Source organism: Plectrocnemia conspersa, unplaced genomic scaffold (genome assembly GCF_051122295.1).
Source record: "Plectrocnemia conspersa isolate PC_06_02 unplaced genomic scaffold, ASM5112229v1 ptg000001l, whole genome shotgun sequence".
Taxonomy (NCBI): domain Eukaryota; kingdom Metazoa; phylum Arthropoda; class Insecta; order Trichoptera; family Polycentropodidae; genus Plectrocnemia; species Plectrocnemia conspersa.
Window position 1 is genome coordinate 29,787,542 of NW_028277165.1, and position 21,783 is coordinate 29,809,324.

The following is a 21,783-nucleotide window of genomic DNA, read 5'->3' on the forward strand; positions in this document are numbered from 1 at the left end:
CGCCATTTGTTGTTTTACACTTTGCAAAATTCATGGCATTCAAACTTAAATAGCCCTTCAACCTTGGACAACAACAATATGCTTCAAACAAGCAAAAATTGCAGAAGCAGCCGCTTCTCTCTTCGCATCCACTGATTCAGCGCATTTCGGAGATGCTGAGAGCCTGCGAACGCACTCACATAAAACCGACATTGTTGTATATCAATTGAACAAACTTCGCCCCTAACAGAATAAACCCTCTTTTACGAAGAGCAGTAGATAAATTTTAATGAAATTATCTATTTGCTCACCATTGTTTAAAATATGTTTTTCTTACATTACCATATACCCATAATTGGTTTAAATCTATTTCAAAAATATGCAAAGCTATCTGTTATACATTTACTCAAATGATTTAACCCTTCAATTTATTTTTACGGAATAATAAAATAAAAAAGTGCCCTTGGCAGCCAGATGAACGCCTGCCCGCTCCATAAAATACATGAAAGCCGCATTATACATCACATTTATTCGGGTAGGTACTCACCCCTCTTGGAAGCGTGGAAACTGTCCTGGGGTGATATTTTTTCGATTTGCGCCAGCAATTTTGACCTGGGCAGAATGGTCCTGTCCGAATTGATCCTCTCGACCGCGTACCGGAACGCCACTTCTTGTTTGTCGTCCGCCGGATGGAACAGGCCACCTGGTGAGCAAAAAAAAACAATTTAAGAACCGCTCCTTGAAGGTTCAAGTGCTGACTTTGGTCGGAAGATGTGCGTTTGTCATTTTGTGGCGAAAATAAAAAGGAACCGACATTAGAACGATACGTGATTAATTTCCACCGACATTTCATGGACTTGTCATTGGAAAGTGGCCATTTGGCACTCTTGGTTTTGACCGATTTATAGCATTTGATAAATTTTGTGACAAGCAAAGATTGAGTCATAAAAAAACTGATTCTTAAATGACTGAGTTTGTGATTAAAACAATAAATTGACAGAACATATAATATGTATCAATAAGTTAATATAAATATATAAATTTTGTGCGAGAGCTTTCAGAACAAATTTTCCGGTTATAATTAATATAAACTCAATAAAAGCAGTAGTATTAGGATATTCTTGAATCTCATACAATTGTTTTATTTTATGGCATAATAAATACTTTTTTGTAAACTACCTCTATTTTATTTCCACCTATACAAAATTATTTATAATTTCAGATATTAAAATTTAATAATTAACGCCTAATATAAGTGAATATAAAATATGCTTTATTTTGATAAAATATATATGTATATTAAATACATTATACATATCCTAAATAAATAATCCTTTTATAAATATGTTAGGATGTGATACATTATTCGCAAAGTTTATTCTAAGGTTTCGTAAAATAAATACAAATACACAAACAAATATTGATGTTTGTCAAAGATTAAATAAGATAAACAGTATGTAATATTATATTAAAAATGAATACATTTCAACGGGACAAAGAGCTTGTAATGTTTATGAAACAATTTCGAAAAAATATTTTCACCAAGGCCTTGTTAATTCATAAGTAAAATACTTAGCTGCTGCTACTTTAATAGCACTTTTATAATTTGATATACTATGAAACGTAATACATTTTGAACGTATTTATACCTTAGGTACTTTATTATAATTATGAATTTGCGAAGTGGAAAAAGAAAATTTATTGCTTAAGATTTTTTAAACAAAATTATTATAGTGATTTATGTAGTTAACTACTGTCGTTTGTATCATTTTTATGGCTAAGTGAGACACGTAGTTATTTGCAGTATTACGCAAAAAAATCGTTATTGTGTTTTTTTCTAATGTTTGATTTTATCATTTAACGATCAAGATTAACAAAGCTACATTTTATTGACTACATATTTTTATTTCGAGTACTGAATGTATATTTCAAGATGAATAAAAAACTCTTTTAATTTACCAAATTTACTGCACTTTAATTTTTACACATCATCAAAGACACAAATCACCTTTAAGGAATGCGTATCAACAAAAAAATGGTAGTCTAGGTTCGTAGAAATATAATAGTTTCCAAAGGTAAGCTACATGAGATATGCTGCTTAGGGATGGACGGTTGCCCGAGGAGTGTTGACATTTCAATAACCCTAGTGTAGCAAAGCTACGTGTATTGAAAGCTAAGATAAAGTAAACACACAAGCAGTACTGAGAATATGCGGTCGTAATGAATCTTATTCAGGATATTCGATAAAATTTGTTCGATCTAGCAAAGGCACTTGCAGTTTATTGATAATAAACTGTCTGATCTATCAAACATTATGAAATAAAATTGATTCACAATCTTTCTGGTTAATATATAAAATATAACAATGTAAAGATGTGGAAAAAAAATATACATTAAAAAAACTGTGAACGTTTATATGAATATATAAAAATTAGTGAAAAATTGTATATTGAAACATAAGGAATATATATTATAAGTTGTAATGATCTATAAATATAATTTAGTTTTAAGCAGGCTTCATTTGGACACTTTAAAGCTACACTTAAATTTTAGTTTCATATTGACATATTTAACCAATTAGTGTTTGAATATTCTTGCTTGTTATATTTTTGTGATATTTTTCAGAATAATAATGACAATATTTAATGTAAAAAAATGTGTTATACATTAATTAATTTAAAACTTGCAGTAAAACAAAATATATACAATTTGTAACTCCACCCCGAGCAAACGTATGCTCTAAATTATACTTGTATAATTTTCTGTCTATATAATACAATTTTATTTTTTCTGCAGTGTGTTTATTTTGTTAAAAATCGGTATTAGTTCCGCAATACCAACTATTTTGACCAATTTCTTACAATATGCACAGTAAATTTTTATTTATAGTCCAAATGTATATGCAGATATTTTCCGCTCGCTTTATGTCACGTTAAGCTTACGTTAACGCAAAATTAACACAATTGTTCGTTTTTTTAAGGTAAGAAGGACTCAATAAGAAATGCAATATGTAAAATTGGAAATAGACTTTAAAATACTCTCATTTTTACCATACACAATAACAAAAACATTTGGAAAAGACAAGTATTTGAATATTTATATTCGTTAATCTTTTAAGTAAACTATTTAGTTTCAGCTTCTAAAAACACTAATAATATAATAGTTCTGAACAGTTGTCTTTGTGTATTATAAGAACTATGCATTTTTTACAAAATAATAAGTTAAAAAGCACTTAGTAACTGCAAGATTTTATCCATTATTTATATTTTTGCAGCATTTATTATACGAAAAATGATCAATTTGATTTTTTTTTATTATGGTCATATGTCTTGCAAAATATTTGTTATACAATATAACAATGCTATACATTATATAATTTCAAATTACTAGTATTTATAAAAACATTCTAACGTTACTCCACGAGCACATTTTCTTAAAATAAAAATTTGAGTGTGCTGCCGGGGCTGGAACCCACAACATCAAAGTTACTACGCGTTACAGATTACGTAACATATATTAAATGTTCACATAACAAAACAATTTATTTATTATTATTTAAGTAGGTAATTATGGGTTAACAGGTTTTCTATACACATAAAATCAGAAAAATATTGATTTAGTTTTAGATAGTTATATTTTTAAACAACTTGAAACAAATACCTTTAAAACCGGGTGAAGGGTATAAGCATGTTAATTAACCACAAATATCACGCTATCAATCATCCAGTTATAATCGTTAATCGCATTAAGTGGAATATCACACTTAATGTAATCCTTAATGCCGGTAGTTAATTATATTGTAAAGTTATGACACTTTTAATTTTTACATTGGCCACCATTTTGTAATAAAAATTATATTTTTTTTCATACAGAATGTATAGGGGGTGCTCAGTTGTTCTATACGATACTATAAATTTAATTTTAAATCTTCAAAACCAAGCAGTTAAGAGCGTTAACTCTTCTGCAAGTCTCAAAATGGCTCGTATGGGGGTCCGATCGAACTGATACATCGCTTGTTTTAAAGCAAAAATCTATTTTTTTATATTTTATTTAGATGAAGTTTAGGCTTTTAAACGTTTTATATTTGGCAAACTTTACGTTAAAATTTAAAATTACTGAGTTACGAGTGCTTAAGTTTTTATACTTGTCGCCATTTTGCAAAAAATTGACACATTGGATTTTTCTAGCAAACATATACAGGGTGTTTAAGAATTCTTTACTGTCACTAAAATTCAACTTTTAATCAGTATAAATAAGCTTACACTGACCTTAACTATATTGCAAGTCTTATAAGCGTATGTATGGTGGGTCGATCGACTCATAACACTTAACGTGTTTTGGAAAATAAAATTTTTTTTTTTAAATTTTTAATGTTTTTAAACGGTATCATAAGTATATTCAAAATCTCTATTTTGCATAAGAAATTCGAGTCAATATTTTTAAAAGGAACCAAATACTAGCGTCAACTATATGACAAGTGGCATAAAAGCTCGTATGGGGGCCTGGTCAATTTACCATAAGACTCGTTTCTTTAAAAAAAATAATAATTAAAAAAAAATTTTAAATTTAAATTAAGCTTTTTAACACTTTATCCATACGACATTTTTCATAATGATTTTATTTTGTAAAGTTATGACACTTTTAATTTTTACATTGGCCGCCATTTTGTAAAAAAAAATGATGTATTTTTTTCATACAGAAGGTATAGGGGCTGCTCGGTAGTTCTATACGAGACTAAAAATTTAATTTTGATTCTTAAAAACCAAGCAGTTAAGAGCGTTAACTCTTCTGAAAGTCTCAAAATGGCTCGTATGGGGGTCCAATCGAACTGATACATCGCTTGTTTTGAAGCAAAAAACTATTTTTTTATATTTTATTTAGTTGAAGTTAAGGCTTTTAAACGTTTATTATATAGCAATCTTTTCTTTAAAATTTAAACCTAGTGAGTTACGAGTGTTTAAGTTTTTATATTTGTCGCCATTTTGCAAAAAATTGACACATTGGATTTTGCTAGCGAACATATACAGGGTGCTTAAGAATTCTACACTGTCATCAAAATTAAACTTCAAATCTGTATAAATAAGCTTTGTAATTTTGATCTACAAAAAACCTATGTAAGGACATTTTATGAATTTCAAACAAAATTTAGCACTATACGTTTTCTATTGAGCCCATGAGTTTATATCAGCCATATTAGACACTGAGTTTGTGTTTGACAACTTAGTATTGATGACGAATTTTGTCATGCTTGACGATTATATTCCTTTGAATGTGTCTGAAATTTTGCGTAAAAATTATAATAACGTGCAGTGAAGTAGAATACATGTTAAAAAATAGAGGTATAATTTTCTCAATGAGACATTATATATTTTTATATATCGTAATAAAAGACATAGATATTTGGTATTACTACGATACAAGTTCACACGTTATGCATTATTTTTTTTTCTTGGGAAGAAGTTGACCCACTAAAATTTTCTAAGTTTACTATTCTTATCCGTACTGTTCATATACTACGTACCCGAACCTCAATTTTGCCACTTAGCTGAACGTACCACGTGTAACAAATATCTACGTTCTATATGGCGCTATCTGCCTCCGCACAAATCATGTTATCTGGCGCACATATTTCTCGCGTACGCCCACAGAGTGTTTGCAAAGGCTTAGGCTGTAACTCAAAACCTAATACTACACGCGTAAAATAATGTGTATAATTCAAACATTTCAATGACAATTTCGGTCGCGGAGATAACGAGCCCTGCTCCGCGGTTAACCCTTTGTTTTATAGTTCTAAGTTGAAAACGAATCCACCGCATTTCATATCTGCTTGAATTATGATTCGACTGCTAAAAAATATGTGTGATTAAGTATTGCAATATGTAGAGAAAATCTAATATTTATGTTAATTCCAAGAATGTCACGATTCCAATTTGATATATATATTGTAATGTGTTGCACAAAATATTTGCTTTGTGACCTACTTCTTTGCGATATATTTAATAATAATAAATGCGTGTTCCACTGAATCTTATTTTACCAAATATTTTTTGCCTTAATCTAATAACAAGCAGGAAAATTTTCACTTACATTTTAAAAACATAATGGAAGCGCATCTCGCGCGTGAATTTGTCGGTACACATTGTGTTTTCCCTACTCGGCAGTCCTTTGAAGTTTGGCAAAGGAGTTTCAAAACGCTCAAGGAAGCATAACGTTCATATTATGCAAATAGGCACTTTTTTTCATCTAAGCAAAATGCACTAGTAAATTGCCTCTTACGTATACACACATATTATACAATCCGAAAACGAGTTACTCTGCCGAAAACAAGGCATTTTATTTATTTAACCAGACGTGACCTATAAATGATTTTCCTAAAATCCGACAATTTAATAGATTCAGTGCTCCGGTTGGATTAAGTGTCAGAATGACGTGATAAAGTGTGATAACTTGCGCCGGAACGGTCAAAATAAGAAAATGAAAGTGCGAAGTGGTGAGCATCGCAAAGGAAAATGCATAAGGAAGTGGAGATTTTCATATTTTCTCCGGCGGCGTCGTCTGGATGGTTGCTGGTTTTATATGGCGAGAAAGTATAGCAATTTCGTGGAATTCAAAAGTAGGAATATTGAGCGAGAACTATATGGTGCCAACGTATTATATATATGTACGCAAAACTTTGTATGTATCTATGTTTTATGGTTTTATTTGTACATGTAGATATTTTTATTTTATATTTTAACCTTATTTGTGTTTCGTAAAGTCAAAAAATATTACAAAATAAATGTTTTAAAAATGTGATGCTGGAGATAAATGCTTAATGCGTTGGAATTAGTATATAAAATATCAGCTGTCAGCTACTTACTGTCGTGAGGTACCACAGCTAAGAGGCGTACGAATACCGGACGCTCAGCTTTTTGGGTTTTAAAAATTTTTGATTCGCTCTGTATTTTTAAATCTAGTTTGGTAATAAATTATTATGTAGCGGACAACACAGATAACCACGTCTTCGGGGTATATTCTTGAAACTTGCGTTATTTCTATGACCAAAAATAATCATTCATTAAAAAAGATAAATAGATAAACCCCTCGTTATGACTAAAATTAATTTCCTTATAAATAACACACAAGGATTTTTCGATTCATGTTGCAAAACAGTCACGGAAAACAATATTTACCGGAAGATAAACAAAGAACTCCATCATCCAAGCGCCGTAGCAGAGAAGGAATGGAGGAACATCAATTGGTGGAATTAAATCAGGCATGAAAAAATTAGAAAAATACTTAAATTCTCAAAAGACATATTTAAATAAATTTCTTTGATGATCTATACTAAAGAGCAAATATAATAAAATTAAAGCAACTAATCTAAGGACTAAACATATTCTGTAAAAACATAAAAAATTAAACTGTATTGTTATTACCTTCCATGGCATTTTATATTTAGGAAGTTATGCTTAAGGCGGTTAAATCTGTGGTGTATTTAATTATTTTTTTATGAGATTTATATCTACACTAATTATATAAATAATCTAAATAAAATGATTTCTGTTCAATAAAATACTGTTTGTTTATACCATATTATAATATAAATTGAATTATATATTGCAAATTAATTAAATCCTCTATGAATTCAATATTAGTTGTCAAATATTACGTACCTCAAATTTGACTTACTATAAAGTTATAAAATCAAATATATTTCAATATAGAGCCACTCTAAAATACACATTGTATGTTTTGCATCACGGGAAAAGTTTGTTTGCAATTGTATATTCACATATTTGCCTTAACTTAAAAGCTTTCCAAACATATACTAGTTAACTAACGTAAATTTCTCAGTACATGCAATTAAAATAAATACATGAGATTCAATGTCTACACGTAGTATATTTATTAATTTAAAATTTACATTATAAAATAGCGCCTTTCTGATTTACTGTTATTTTTTGTTCATCAGACGTTCGCACAGTTCAAAGCGAAGAATGACAATCCGAAAAGAATGATGGATGAAGGCGACAGTATTAAGGTGACACCTAAAAATATATTATATATATATTATATAACGAAGCATCCGACAGGCGAATTAATCATAATGATAAATAAGCAGGGTCAGGGGTAAAGCACCTTTTCTTGCGAGTATATGCTGTAGTTTGTTGTGTGAATCTAGTTTGTTAGTTAGCTATATAGAGACCAAAGTGAAACCGTCACAACTTGTTTGCATGCTGAATTAAACCAACTCAAATAAAGTACGTCAAGTTTTCATACAACTGAGAGACAATTCTGTTACCTTTCAAATTAAATGCTTGCTTGGAATCCGCAGTTAAATAAAACTGACGGCTTGAAAAATGTTGCAAAGGAATTCGTTATTAGACTTTATGTCTTATACGTTATATATCTTATTTTATATCTAAAAAATAAAATTATATATATATATATATATAGGATTATTTGACATTGGCAATCAAAGAAAAGTTAACTATCTATGTTAAATTGCATTGAACCAAAACTAACACGAGACATATTGTTTTTTATAAAACAAATAATTTAATTGATATTTTACTATGAGATGTTTTTAAACTTTTTTCTATTAAAAAGGTGCTTTTAAAATAAATAAATTAGTCGATATATGATTGACTTTTTATTAACTGCAAATATTAAGTTAATACCAGTCTACTTCATGATTTGTGATAACTAAATATCCTTACATTATTAAGCTTGTATTATATATGTATGCTTGTATTTTCAACTGCAACTCTATTGGTGTAATAAACAATGCTTATTTTTATATAATAGTACTTTAAAAATAATATTTTAAATTCTGTTTTATTAACACATATTTATTAGTAAATTACAATATATGGACTTGCAATAAGAAATAAGAAGCTTATGTAAAGAACACTCAGTGTAATTCTTGCGCTTTGTTGCATACAGAGATTAAACTTGTATGTATACATATTACGAAACGCTGCAACCTTCTTGAATATATATCCACTTTAGAAACACTGACGTATTTTCGGCTCTCATTAAGCTCTACTCTAGACTTAATAATCCATAAAAGTTATAAAATAAAGGCTAGACTTATAATCTTCGTTTTCACATCAGAGAGTGAATTTTAAGCGAGAGCACTCGCTTCAGTTTCTCAAAACAATGTGAATTTTAAAATTTTAACAATTTTCTACCATTCCCTATCCGTTTTTATTTCAAAAATAATTTTCACTTGAGGCCGCGACCCCATTTTAAGCTTTCCATTCATTCGTCCGGCTCTTTCATGATGACGACGGACGTGCACATGGAAATAGAAGTATGAATGTTATGCGAGACTGCTATGGACCATTTCATCATTTCATGAGTGATATAAAATGCATTTTCTTATAAAAAAAAATTAAAAAGTATTTTTTTTAAGCGAGTAAAAAATGAAAGTTCCATATTTTTCAGATTTAATATTATATATCATATAATTTGTAAGTAATAATGTTCTTTAAAAGCTATATATAAGAGATATTATTTTCCCAGATCGTTAAAAAAATATGTCTCATTAGCTAAATGTTACATATTTAATTGTTAATTTCAAGTATTGCAATTTACACAGTAAGTTAAAGCTCAAGTTTAATTTAAACGAAAGATTTTTTAATATCAAAGAGTGATATTTATTTATTTATTTATTTTATTTTATTAATTTATTTAGCTTAATAGCTAATCTTTACATCTAACAAATTTAGTTAACATATATAAAAATATATAAAAAATACATAACAGAAATAAAAAATAAAAATATACAATAATAAAGACTTAATATTATAATTTATTTCTATATGTACGAAGGTGTTTTTTTATTCCATTTATGAAACCCGTTATATTTTTGCTGTTTCGGATTTCTCTTGGAAGACTATTATATAAATCAAAACCTCCGTACATAATTCCCCTAGCCGTACTCGTTTTCTTATACTTAATTATCTTTAAATTTTCTCTATTTCTAGTATTATATTTATGTACATCTTTATTTCTTATTAAATACTTATTAAAATATTCTGGTAACATATTATTTTCTAACTTATATATAAATACTAAAACATTCATACTCAATATTTCTTGAACATTCAACCATTCTAATCTATCAATCATACTTTTACAATTAGTTAATCTATTTTTATTTAAGATTACTCTCATTGCCGTATTTTGTAATTTTTGCAACATTTGTTTGTCTAATTTATTTAACATATTTAATAGTGTTGCACAATATTTAAAATGGGGCAATATTATACTATTGTAAATTTTTTTTTTGTATTTATACTTAATATATTTCTTAATCTAGATAATAAACCTATTTTTCTACTAATTTTTTTTAATATGTAATTACAATGTTCTTTAAAATTTAATTTTGTATCAACAATTACTCCTAAATATTTTATATTATCCACTATTTCTATACTAGAGTTATTTATTACTATTTTGGTACTATTATCTAAAACATGTTTATAATTAATAAACATACATTTAGTTTTATTCTCATTTAATTTAAGTACATTATTCTTTAACCATATTTCTAATATACTTAATTCATTATTTAAATTATTTACAATTTCTTTAATGTTATCACCTTTGCAATACATGAATGTGTCATCCGCAAATAGATGAATTTTACATTTTTTTACGTTATATAATAAATTAAATTAAATTATTTTAATAAAATCATATTTAAAAAAAAATATGATTTTATTAAACTAATGGCACAAAAAGATGTTAAAATAAAGGTTAAGGTTCAAATATTGATACAAATAAAAATGAGAAAATGTTTGATAGATGTTTGAATAAAATGTTTATATAAACAGTAGTTTTTATGAAGTGAAGTCGTATTTAAGAGTGCCTTTTTAAGGCTTTGCGTTACTTCTTACAACTTTTATGTTTGCTTTATCCGTTCTCATTGCGTGGCTTAGAATTTTCACCTCGTCATTTCAAAATGTCGATAAATAAAAGTAAAAAGCAATCAAAGGGCAAAGAAAGTGTTCCGTGTGATGTGTTTTCACAAGAAAAAAATTGTAGGTGTTATAGATTTTTTGAATTAATCATATTATTTATAAGTATTACTAGGGTTAAATCAATGCCTTAGAAAAACGTAAAAACAATCAACAACTACCAAGTCGTGAGACACCAGAATGAAATCAATGTCTGTAAATTAGAAATTTATTTTAATAATTATTGTATAAACTTGAACTTATTATAAACAATTATAAATTGTACAAATGTTTATAAAAATAAATATAATTGTAATTTAATTACAGCTAACAATCAATATATGTCACAATGACTAAATTAGTTTAATTTTTAACAGTATTTAGGCTTAAAGATTATAAATTTGTTGTATAAATTAAAATACACCAGAACTCATTTAAAGTAAATATGCAAAAAACAATTATCAGTGCCAGTTGTCTTGCTAACATGACAGCTATTTTAGCGATTTTTTTTATTTTTGGGTCAATAAATTTGCTTTACTATATTAAAAATACATCAATAAACAGTAATATTCAACAGATTTATATTATTTTAAAATTATTTATTATATATTTGTAATAGTCACAATCAAAACCACAACCAAATCAGAGCCAGGCGCGTACGGTAAGATACTTTCTCTTTCGCTCGCTCGCGTGTTAGTGACGAGAGTGAGCGAGAAGAGTTGGACGTGCGGAACGCATGTAACGCACCCCTCTATTTCTCACTCATTCTCGTTATGTCAGAATGATGAAGACTTCCTAAATATTTTTAGCCTATACTGCAGTATTTATTAATTAGGTTAATATGAAAAGAGAATATAAAAACTGTAATAGAAATTGCTTTTAAAATTGTATCCGATTAGAAAAAAAAAACTTAAATGCAATTAACTAAAAACACAACTAAACGTAAGTGAAGCAAGTTTCAGTAAAGATTATAAAATTGTTCAGACAGAATTATTCATTTACCTGTAGAAAAAATTAATTTTATTATTAATTGATTTTACAGAAAAATTTATTAATTGATTTTACAGAAAAAGTAAATATGCTAAATCTACAAGAAAAAAATAACACATTGCATTAAAAAAATATGAGTTAGTCATGGTCCAAGACCATAGGGATAAACGTTTTGAGAGATTCTCAAACATCAGTTATTATTTATAAAGCATCTAACGTACAGTACTTTCAACACAGAAATTTATACAATATTTTTAATAGAATTTTAATGACTTTAGAAAAGTTGAAGACCTTGTACAATTTATGATCAATTCACAATGATTTGCAGAGCAATTTTATTTTGACTATTGAGCTCTTAAAAAAATAGTGTTTTGTAATTTGATATATTTTTAAAAGCCAGATCTTTGGACAAAGATTTTTGCAATCACTATTTAAATGGTTTACGTTCGGATTCAAGTTTTAGATTTACATATTTAAAATAGCAAATGATAAAAATCAAGTGATTTTAAAAATAACCACATCAAAGATTCCTTGTGCTTAGCATTATAAGATTAATCTCCTGATTTTTTGATTTGACAAACGAAACAAAAGTACAAATATCTTGTAAAAAAAAACACAGAATCAGAAATGATCAATAGCAAATTAAATTCAACAATTCATCATATCTATAATATTTCAGGAATTTTGTAAATAGCTCGTAACTTTTCTGGCATTTTGTAAGAATAATTTCACTATTTGTTGTATCAGTGAAATTCAAAGAGACTAAAATCCATATAAAAATATTTTTTCTTCCGAATAAAGTATCGAACTTATAGTGCCATACCTGTATTCGTATATTATCAAGACAAAGTCGTTTCTAAAAATATTTTTTTCTAAGAAACGATTTCAATCGACGCTTCATAAAAGTGAGCGTACAAGATTTTTGTATATGTTACGTCAAAAATTGAGCGCCTATTTTTCTCCGCCGAGTAAATAAAATATAATATTAAATAAAAAAAAAACAAACCGCAAGGATTGAACTGAGGTCTGAGCCCGTGTCCGTAATATATACATCTTTCCGGTTTTCCGGAAAAGAGGAATTCAGCTCTCCGACGTAAAACATTCGGAATCGCGAAATTGGGAAATACGTCACGTATATAACACCGACACACCGCATGTTGAATAAGTAAAGAGATTGATAAAATTACACACGTTCGAAACTTTCGCGTGTAATATCAGTCAGTATAAGGAAAGAGACGAGAGAGATGAAAGTGTGTAGTGGGTTAAATCTTATATATAAAGTTATGCACAATAAATGTCACAAAACTCGTATTTTTAAAATAAAGTTAGGGTTTCAAAGATATTATTATTAACAATGTTCGTTATATATCAATAAAATTAATTTGGATCAAAACAATAAGGGCGTTAATGCTTACGTTTCTTGATTCGTTCTGATTAAGTCGAGATGCTGGAATCAAATTTTGAATGAGGTTTATATAAATGACTTATGAAAATAATGGATAGCTTTGTCTGGCGCCTAATGGATTATATAATTAATGGAAATTAATTTATATTGGTTAATTATTTTGTAATAAAATTAATAAATAATAATTAATCTGGTAATAATAAATAATAAGAAGGTATTTATTAATATATCTGTAAATATATAATTGCAATTGTTAGTCTGAGAATCAGTGAAATCTTTTATATAATATTGCATTTAATTACTACATTATCTCATTTCTTTTATAAATATACCTTAATTTAAAAAAATATTTTGCAGCTATGACTCAAAGGGGTATATTTGGTTTTGATTTTAATTTAATATTTTTTGTAGTTATTTGACATTTAATAGATGTCTTTTTGCAAAAAAATCTGTGTTTACTAACCTAGATTGTTATAAATCACATTTTCTGAGAAAATTTGCATTTAGTGTACAACGTCCATTATCAGAATTAGCCGAACCTTTTACAACATCACCTAAGTAATCCTTTCTCTTAAAAGCTTTTATTGAAATATTCATGATTATGCACCCTTTATTTATTTCGTGGTTAAGTTCCTATTTTACTAAAATATTGTTACATCTATACAAATATATTTTCTATAAAAAAATTCCTTTTTAATAAGAAAATCCCATTATTATTTCTTTAGTTAAAATCAATACAACTAACAATATTTGTTTTAATTTATACAATATAATATCATCAGAATCAACCATCATAAAAAGACTTGCTAAAAGCCAATAAAACTTCTTGATTTTTTTTAGGACTGGTTTTGAATTTCACATGAATATCGTGTATGGAATTTTTATTAATTTAAAATTTGAATCGATCCTAGCAGATTAAGATGTCCTAGACATTTATTTACCAAATTAAAAATTTCAAAAACCGTTTAGTGAAAATTATGTTCATCAGGACTTTTTGTCAGCGTTAACAAACGATATTGCGTATCTAAGCAAACGTCTATTTAACTAGTAACATTACTTAAACAAAGGTGCAATCTATGCCAAACAATTTCACTATAAGATCAGTGTCAAATATAAGCACAATGGCCACAACTGATACACGAAACACTACAATAATCTTTTTTATTTGAAATTATTATGTATATATAATATTATAATTCTAATTCCTAGATTTTCCTAATCTCATGGATAAATGACTCGATAAATAATTAAAATTAAATACACATTAAGTATAAAAAACTTTCTATAAGCTACTTTAGTTCATAATGAATATCATATATGTACAAAAAAATAAGCATCCCCAGATTATACATTCTGTAAATTGATGACTTTATCAATTACATTTACCATTGAGCAAATATATAATATAATAATATCTGTATATCTGACAATAATATAGTATGGTTTTGTCCCGAACCAAGGAGTAAAAAGGATATCAAACTTTTCCCTAAATTTTGCGGGTATATATTTAAAAAAAAGACTACCTGCGTTTAGTGTCAAGTGCAAATAATACGCTCGATGTAAATATAAAGGTAAAAGGTCGATGGAAAACGCCTACAGGTACTTGGACCCTCAGATCCACATTTTATAAAATTACAGCATTGCCAAGTCTATCGATCTTTAAAACATCGCTGTTATTACACAAAATATACTCTAACAATATATTAATTTCTAATATTACATAAATAATAAATAATAATATTACAATTTAATTTTTATCGAATATCGACTGAAGCGACCTTTAAAAGAACGAAAAAACAGCCACTGAAATATAATATTGTAAATGTGTCAATACGACGATGATGATATGTGGCACGCGCCTACAAGAACTCGCGCGGACTCGACCTCCTACCAGGGCTGTCGCGAAAAACAGCTCTGGTCAGTAAACCGGTGCGACACTAAGGTGACAAATATGGGAAATTCTGGATTAAAGAGAAAAATTAAGATAGCAGTCAGTCACACCCCTCGAAGCTAAGAATCATTTATATTGAGAGATTTTAAAGATGCGTATGAACAAAAAACTAGGTTTTTTATTTTTTTCAATAGAAAATAAAAGTTTGTATAAATTAAGTAAAATAGCGGAATTAGTGTGGAACAATATGAAACAGTAGCACTACTGACAATATGATCTTAAAAACAGGCATCTTTGCATTTGTCATTGCAAATGATCAAAATCATTAAAAGGTTCGCACAGAAACAAAGTTATGCTAGGAAAATAAAAATAAAATATTTTATTGGACATGTAATGGACCTAATTTGGCCATAAATATTTTTATAATCGAGATTTAATTTTTTTATTTAAACAGAGCACAACATTATGAGCGCAAAGCGCAAAATTATGAGTGCAATTGAAAAAAAACAAGTCTAGATGCGGTGCGAGCGACAGCGAGCATTGATTTTCATTTCTATAGTTTATACAATATTTATTTATTGTACATAATATTAGTAATAATACTTAAATAAGGGCAATAAAATATATACATGTTGAAGATTTAATTAAATTATAATGCACTTATTAACAATGAAGTTCTCAGCTCAAAGTGCGCAATTAAAAAACTTTGCTGCGCAACCTAACAAATACACACACACTTATTACCGTATTTAATGGGTTAAGTTTTTAGTAAAAAGCGCACGACGCAAATTTCCCCAGTTCGTGCTATTTTTTTAAGTGTAATTTTCACTCAATTACTGTGATAAAGGCAGTTCCTGCAAAAACCCCGGTCAAAGCTGATATTCGAGGGGCAGGGGTGTGGAAACCAACTCCTCGAAGATCCACTCTGCCGTGAAGATGCTTCAGATGATGATGTACTCGTGTGATATCACGCTTGTAACCTCAGATATGTGGTGTATATATATATTTAGGATTTTAACCCTTCATTGACATAAAGCCTGCGATTATGCGTATTTAAATAAAATATCATATATACATATATTGATTTTTATTCATGAAAAATATTTGTTGCGATTTCGTCCCTTATTTCTAACTATCGCAAAAAGAGCGCTCGCGTATTCTCGACTTGTTTACGCTATTTAGCTCCTTAATAAGTGACACAAACTGTATTCATAAGCTAGTTACAAATTTTAATAATTTATTAAGCTAATTGTTTATAAACATACTAAACAAATATTTACTCTGTACAATATTCCCCTGGCCGTACTCGTTCAATAATAATATCACCTTTGCAATAAATTAAATTGGCATCTGCTATAAATGTATTGTATATTTTTCTTTGTTATAAATGATAGCAATAAAATACATCATACATAACAATGATCCAAATTTAGACATCTGTGATATGCACCGTGAGATAATATTTTATCTTTAGAATAAGCATAATTTATTTAAACTTTCTACTATTTTTTTAAAATAATTATGAAACCATCTTAAAACTATGTTACTAATACCTCTATTCTCTAATTCCCTTAACATTATACTTCTGTCTATGGTTTCGAAAATGTATACAAAAAAATAAATATATACATATGTATTATTGATTATCACTCTTTTTATAAATAATAAAATTCTACTCCTATCGCATGTTTGTGTTATTTATAGATCAAACACTTGGGTTTTAACATATAAGGTGTTAAATATAATAAGGGCGAACTCAACAAAAACATGCTTAGAGATAATCGTCTTAGGTGTTTAATAATACTTATTAAGCCTTAATTAATATTTACTTAAGATAAATTATTATATTAATACGATATAATAATTATTTTGCTACCATAGAGTAGCCATAGAAAATAAGAGAAAACTTAAAACAAAACCACACATGACCGACTGAAGTAGAATATGCAATTTTTTTAAAAAATAATAATCAGTATTTTGGTATAAGAGTTCTTAAAAAATAATAAATTAAAAACCTAAGCATCTTTACAAAATACTACTTTAGAGATATCACGAAGCTTATGAACCTGTTTTCATTTGCTTCATAGATATTGAGAGAGCATTCGATAGCGTAAAACACGAACATATTATATAAGCCTTAGTTCTATCAAGCTAAATGATGGAGATGTAAGTCTTCCTAAAAATCTGTATCGAAATCAATCAGCAGTATTAATCAAATCAAAAATATATTAAATTAATACAGAGAGGTGTCAGAAAGAGATGTGTTTTTTTTCCTTTTCTTTTTAATATATACTCCAAAACCATATTCAAAGAAGAACTTTAGGGACAAAAGGGAATAAAAATCGGCAGTGAGACTGTTACAAACATTAGCTATGCTGATGACACGACAATATTTGGTGAGACTGTTAACGATCTTTAGAGATCTCTATATAGGATAAATAAATAATTTATGAAGAAGGCCTATAAATAAACAGCAATAAAACAATATTTATTTATTTCATTGCCTTTTATAACAAAGGTAATTTTAATTTTTTCAATTAAATTAAAATTTGGTACATGCTGTGTATTCAGATAATTAAATTTGATCTATTAAATTAAATAAACGTGTTACAACTCTCATCGCGTATTGATTCAAATATATTGATTTTATCTACTTTTACGAATTCAATAAATTTACTTATTTAGTACACCTACATTATATTAGTGAAAAAAAATCATATCTCTGAAGTGTTTAAGTCAAAATCTTATAGTACAACCGTCAAACTTTAAGATCAATATTTAAGATAGAAGAAGAAATTTTAATATTAGATATTCACTATGACCATAAAATTAATGTATAATAAAACTCACACCTAGGGTTAATCGATAAGCGCGCGTCAAATCAACTTTAGGAACGTTAATAAACGAAGTCCATTTCAACGAGGCGGACATTAAATAAATTAAATTCCGAAAAAGACGAATCCGCTCCTGTCTTCTCGGGCGTTTATTGCCGCGCTCCGGCAGATTCCCTTCCTGACACATCCCCTTGCCGCGGTGGCCATAATTCACGTAGCGACCGCACTCTCTGATAACTCTAAATAACGGCCGCAACTTTAAACGAAAAATTCGGACCGCCTCAATAATAATCGGTTATTATAAATTGATTATAAAAACGTACGCGTATTTCTGTCACCCCCTAATTTGGGCGCCCTCGTTCGCTGCACGATTTGCACTACGCCCCGAACCCTTTGTCTTGCGAGTTGTCGAGCAGTCGAGCAATTTTCGCCTGGAAAGTTTTTGTCTCTTGTGCGAAAATTGTTTAATCTTTCATTTATATTTCAGGCGCGACCGGTCGTATTTCTTGCTTCGACCAGAAATAGCACTTGCGCGCCATATATGGTACGGAAAATATTGCGTTAGTCACAAATACATTCATTGTGATATATAACTTGCACTTAAGTTTTACGACTGCGATTTTGTATGGTGAGCCCATTTCAGGAGCGGCTCTTTGCGAGTGAAACGTCAAAATATTATCGTTTTTTTCTTATTCGCGAGGCAATAATAACCTGAATTTATTTACTCGACTTTATAAACATTTTTTTGACATTTTTAGGGTTGATTATGGAAGTCATGATTTTTCAGTCAAATTTATAAAAATAATCTGCATAAAATAATTAATATCAGACATGTAAATCTAGAAAAGAAAAAAAAAATTTTGTGGCGGCCAACACGTGTAACAAACAATAAAAAAATATTTTATTTTGAAGGTCAAAAATAATGATAAGATTATTAGACACAGGCTCACTGCCATCAGCAATGAGCCTGTGGGGTCTTATTATTGAATCTCGTGTTAATGTGATCGTTCGTAATAATATGAATGAATTAAGCAACAGAATATAAAGGATGGGAACACACAAAAGCCCTCATTACGTCCAGAAAAAAAGAGTTGACAATACAATATTCCAGTTGCACAATTTGATCTCAGAAAGGTATCCATCAAACTAATATCACTTTCTAGAGGCGTATACATATTTCGTTGTTCTAAGAAACGAGTGCAATAATTGACTTGGTTTCCAATGAGAAGAGGGGCAGACACAGATACGTGCAGACACGCAGATATTGCTCGACAAGAGATACGCTGAGATAGACGAGGACCATACGGTCATGGACTGCCATTACCAGAAAAAAACTACACCAGACATGACTGCAGCAGGGGGACCAACCTTCGCTACATCGTCACTGCCTCACCTACAAGGCCTCTGAGGATCTTCTACTAACATCATCCCTCCGCCAGTTTTTCCACCAACGCTTGCAAAAAACGATCTTGTCACCCTATTATCTCACAATATAAATTTAATTAATAAATTATTACCAGAGTCTATTTCCGTTTTTTTGGCTGCTTGATAGTAGAAATGATGCAAAAATAAGAACCTTAATAATTTATTTAAACAACGCAATTCAATTTTCAACCCCTCAACTTGAAAAGACAAGTCTAATGGTGCAGTCACAAAAAAATACCTTTTTATGAAAGCAGCTAAGAGTCAGCGCTACTATGTCTTTCATATTAGCTTTAACTGCCGCGTCGCCGATGGTCTCCGCCCCCTAGATATACTGTTTTTCGAAAAGAATATTCCTTAGAGTGCCTTAACCAATATTTTCTAATTTTTTAATAAATCAATGTATATATAATGTTACTATTTTTGTGCAAATCAACATTAGATCCCAAAAATACATACAAAGTTACAGCACAAAATAAGCATAAAAAGAGTAAGAACGATTGATTTATTACACCCTAACTGTATTTTTAATGTTCTGTTTTTATTGATTTTTAAATATTTAAGTTTTCTAGAATAGTCAATACAAACGCAACTGTTTTATACTAGCCAAAATAAATTTTATATGGGTGTATTCATTTTAACTAAATTTAAAAAAAAACATTAACTAATATTTTCAATTCTATATATCTTTAAAACGGTAATATTGAGTTGATATAACACAAAAAAACAATACACGCACATAAATTAGATTTCAGAAACACAATCACTACGACTTAAAAGACCCGTCGATGTCGTTTATTCTAATTAAGTAAGTTAACACTATTGCGTGTTTTTTTCTACTTGCATTAAAATAACGTACAAAGTAAAAAAACTATCAAAACATAATAACATAGACGCATGTATTTTGACAAGCGCGTCTCAACTTAAGACAAAAGTCTATAAAAAAACAGTTTTACACATTTCCTGAACTCTCATCCCAGCAGCAAAGATAAGAGAGGAGACTTCTAACTTCAGTCAGACCCCAGTTGTCTTTCAAAAGCAGGATAATAACATTTCTAAAAATTACGTTTATATTTTATTTTATTATTTTATTCCACAATTATATAATTTAACCTTTTATCTATTTAAAAAAATATATATTAAAATTAAAATTCGAACTATTTTAGTACAGACAGTATGTTGCAAATATTCAACAATATAAAAATAAGTATTTTATGAAGCTCAAGTTTGAAGTTTGTTACAAATTTTCAACACCATGGAACGAAGGGTTAAGCATTATTTATTAAAAGTGTGTGAAAGTATAATAAATTAAAAATTAAAATTATGCTAGGAAAACCTAAAGCAATATATTTTAAGACACGCAGACAACTTTTGCCTCCACTTATTAAAAGTGAACGAGAAAAGTTTATTAAGTGAAAGGCGAGCTTCAAATACATAGGTATACGTCTTATATCAAGCTAAAATTTACTAAACAAATCGCGTCCTGCTGCCATTGCGGCCCTAAAAGCGATATTTTACATAAATGAATATGGTAATAAGCAGATATTTAAACAAATAATAACAATCGCTTGCTAGGTGTGGAGTAACAATAATTATTTACCATATTGCATATTATTTAAACAACTTTAAAGCAATAAAAATAATATGCAGCACAACATTTTATACTAACCTTAAAAAATACAATAGATTTACAATAGCAACCATTAAAATTATATTATAATTTTGGTCCTAATACTGGTTTTAAACAAAAAAAGAGTATTAAAAATACGTTTGCAATAACATATAAACCAATATTAACAAACGCTTGCATTAAAAATATTCTAAACTTAAAGTCATTTAAAATAAAGCAATAAAAATAATATACAACACTACCTTTTATATTGCACTAACCTCAAAAAATCATAGTTGTACTTTAATATTAAGAATGGAAAATCATTGTTCTAATGATATAAAAAAATACTACAAAAATATTACGCGAGAACGTTTTAACCTACTTATCTCTAGAATCAGTGACTATAATAAAACGAACTTGAATTTCAGTTAACATAAACATCTTGCTTTAATGAATACATTTATTTTTTTCTACCTTGACATCAGGCGCGTACGGTGTACGTACGTACCTTTCGCTCGCTCGCGTATTAAGTGACGAGAGTGAGTGAGAAGAAGTGGGAGTGCGGAACGCATGTAACGCACGCCCCTATCTTTCACTCACTCTCGTAACTTACCACGCGAGCGAGCGAAAGGGAATGTTTCTCATCTTACGCGCCTGCTCAACATATGTTTTAAAAATAATTAATTTGTATTTAATTTAAA

At 28.7% G+C, this 21,783-nt stretch overlaps 1 protein-coding gene across 5 annotated transcripts in view; it reads right to left on the reverse strand.

Annotated features, from left to right (window-relative positions):
* Window positions 1–21,783, reverse strand: part of KaiR1D (Kainate-type ionotropic glutamate receptor subunit 1D) — a 368,488-nt gene that overhangs the window by 124,478 nt on the left and 222,227 nt on the right. For all 5 annotated transcript variants that reach the window (XM_088201720.1, XM_088201693.1, XM_088201729.1 and 2 more), the window contains one exon: window positions 527–682. In XM_088201720.1, the coding sequence (XP_088057846.1) occupies window positions 527–682 (156 nt within the window). The remainder of the gene's footprint in view (window positions 1–526; window positions 683–21,783) is intronic.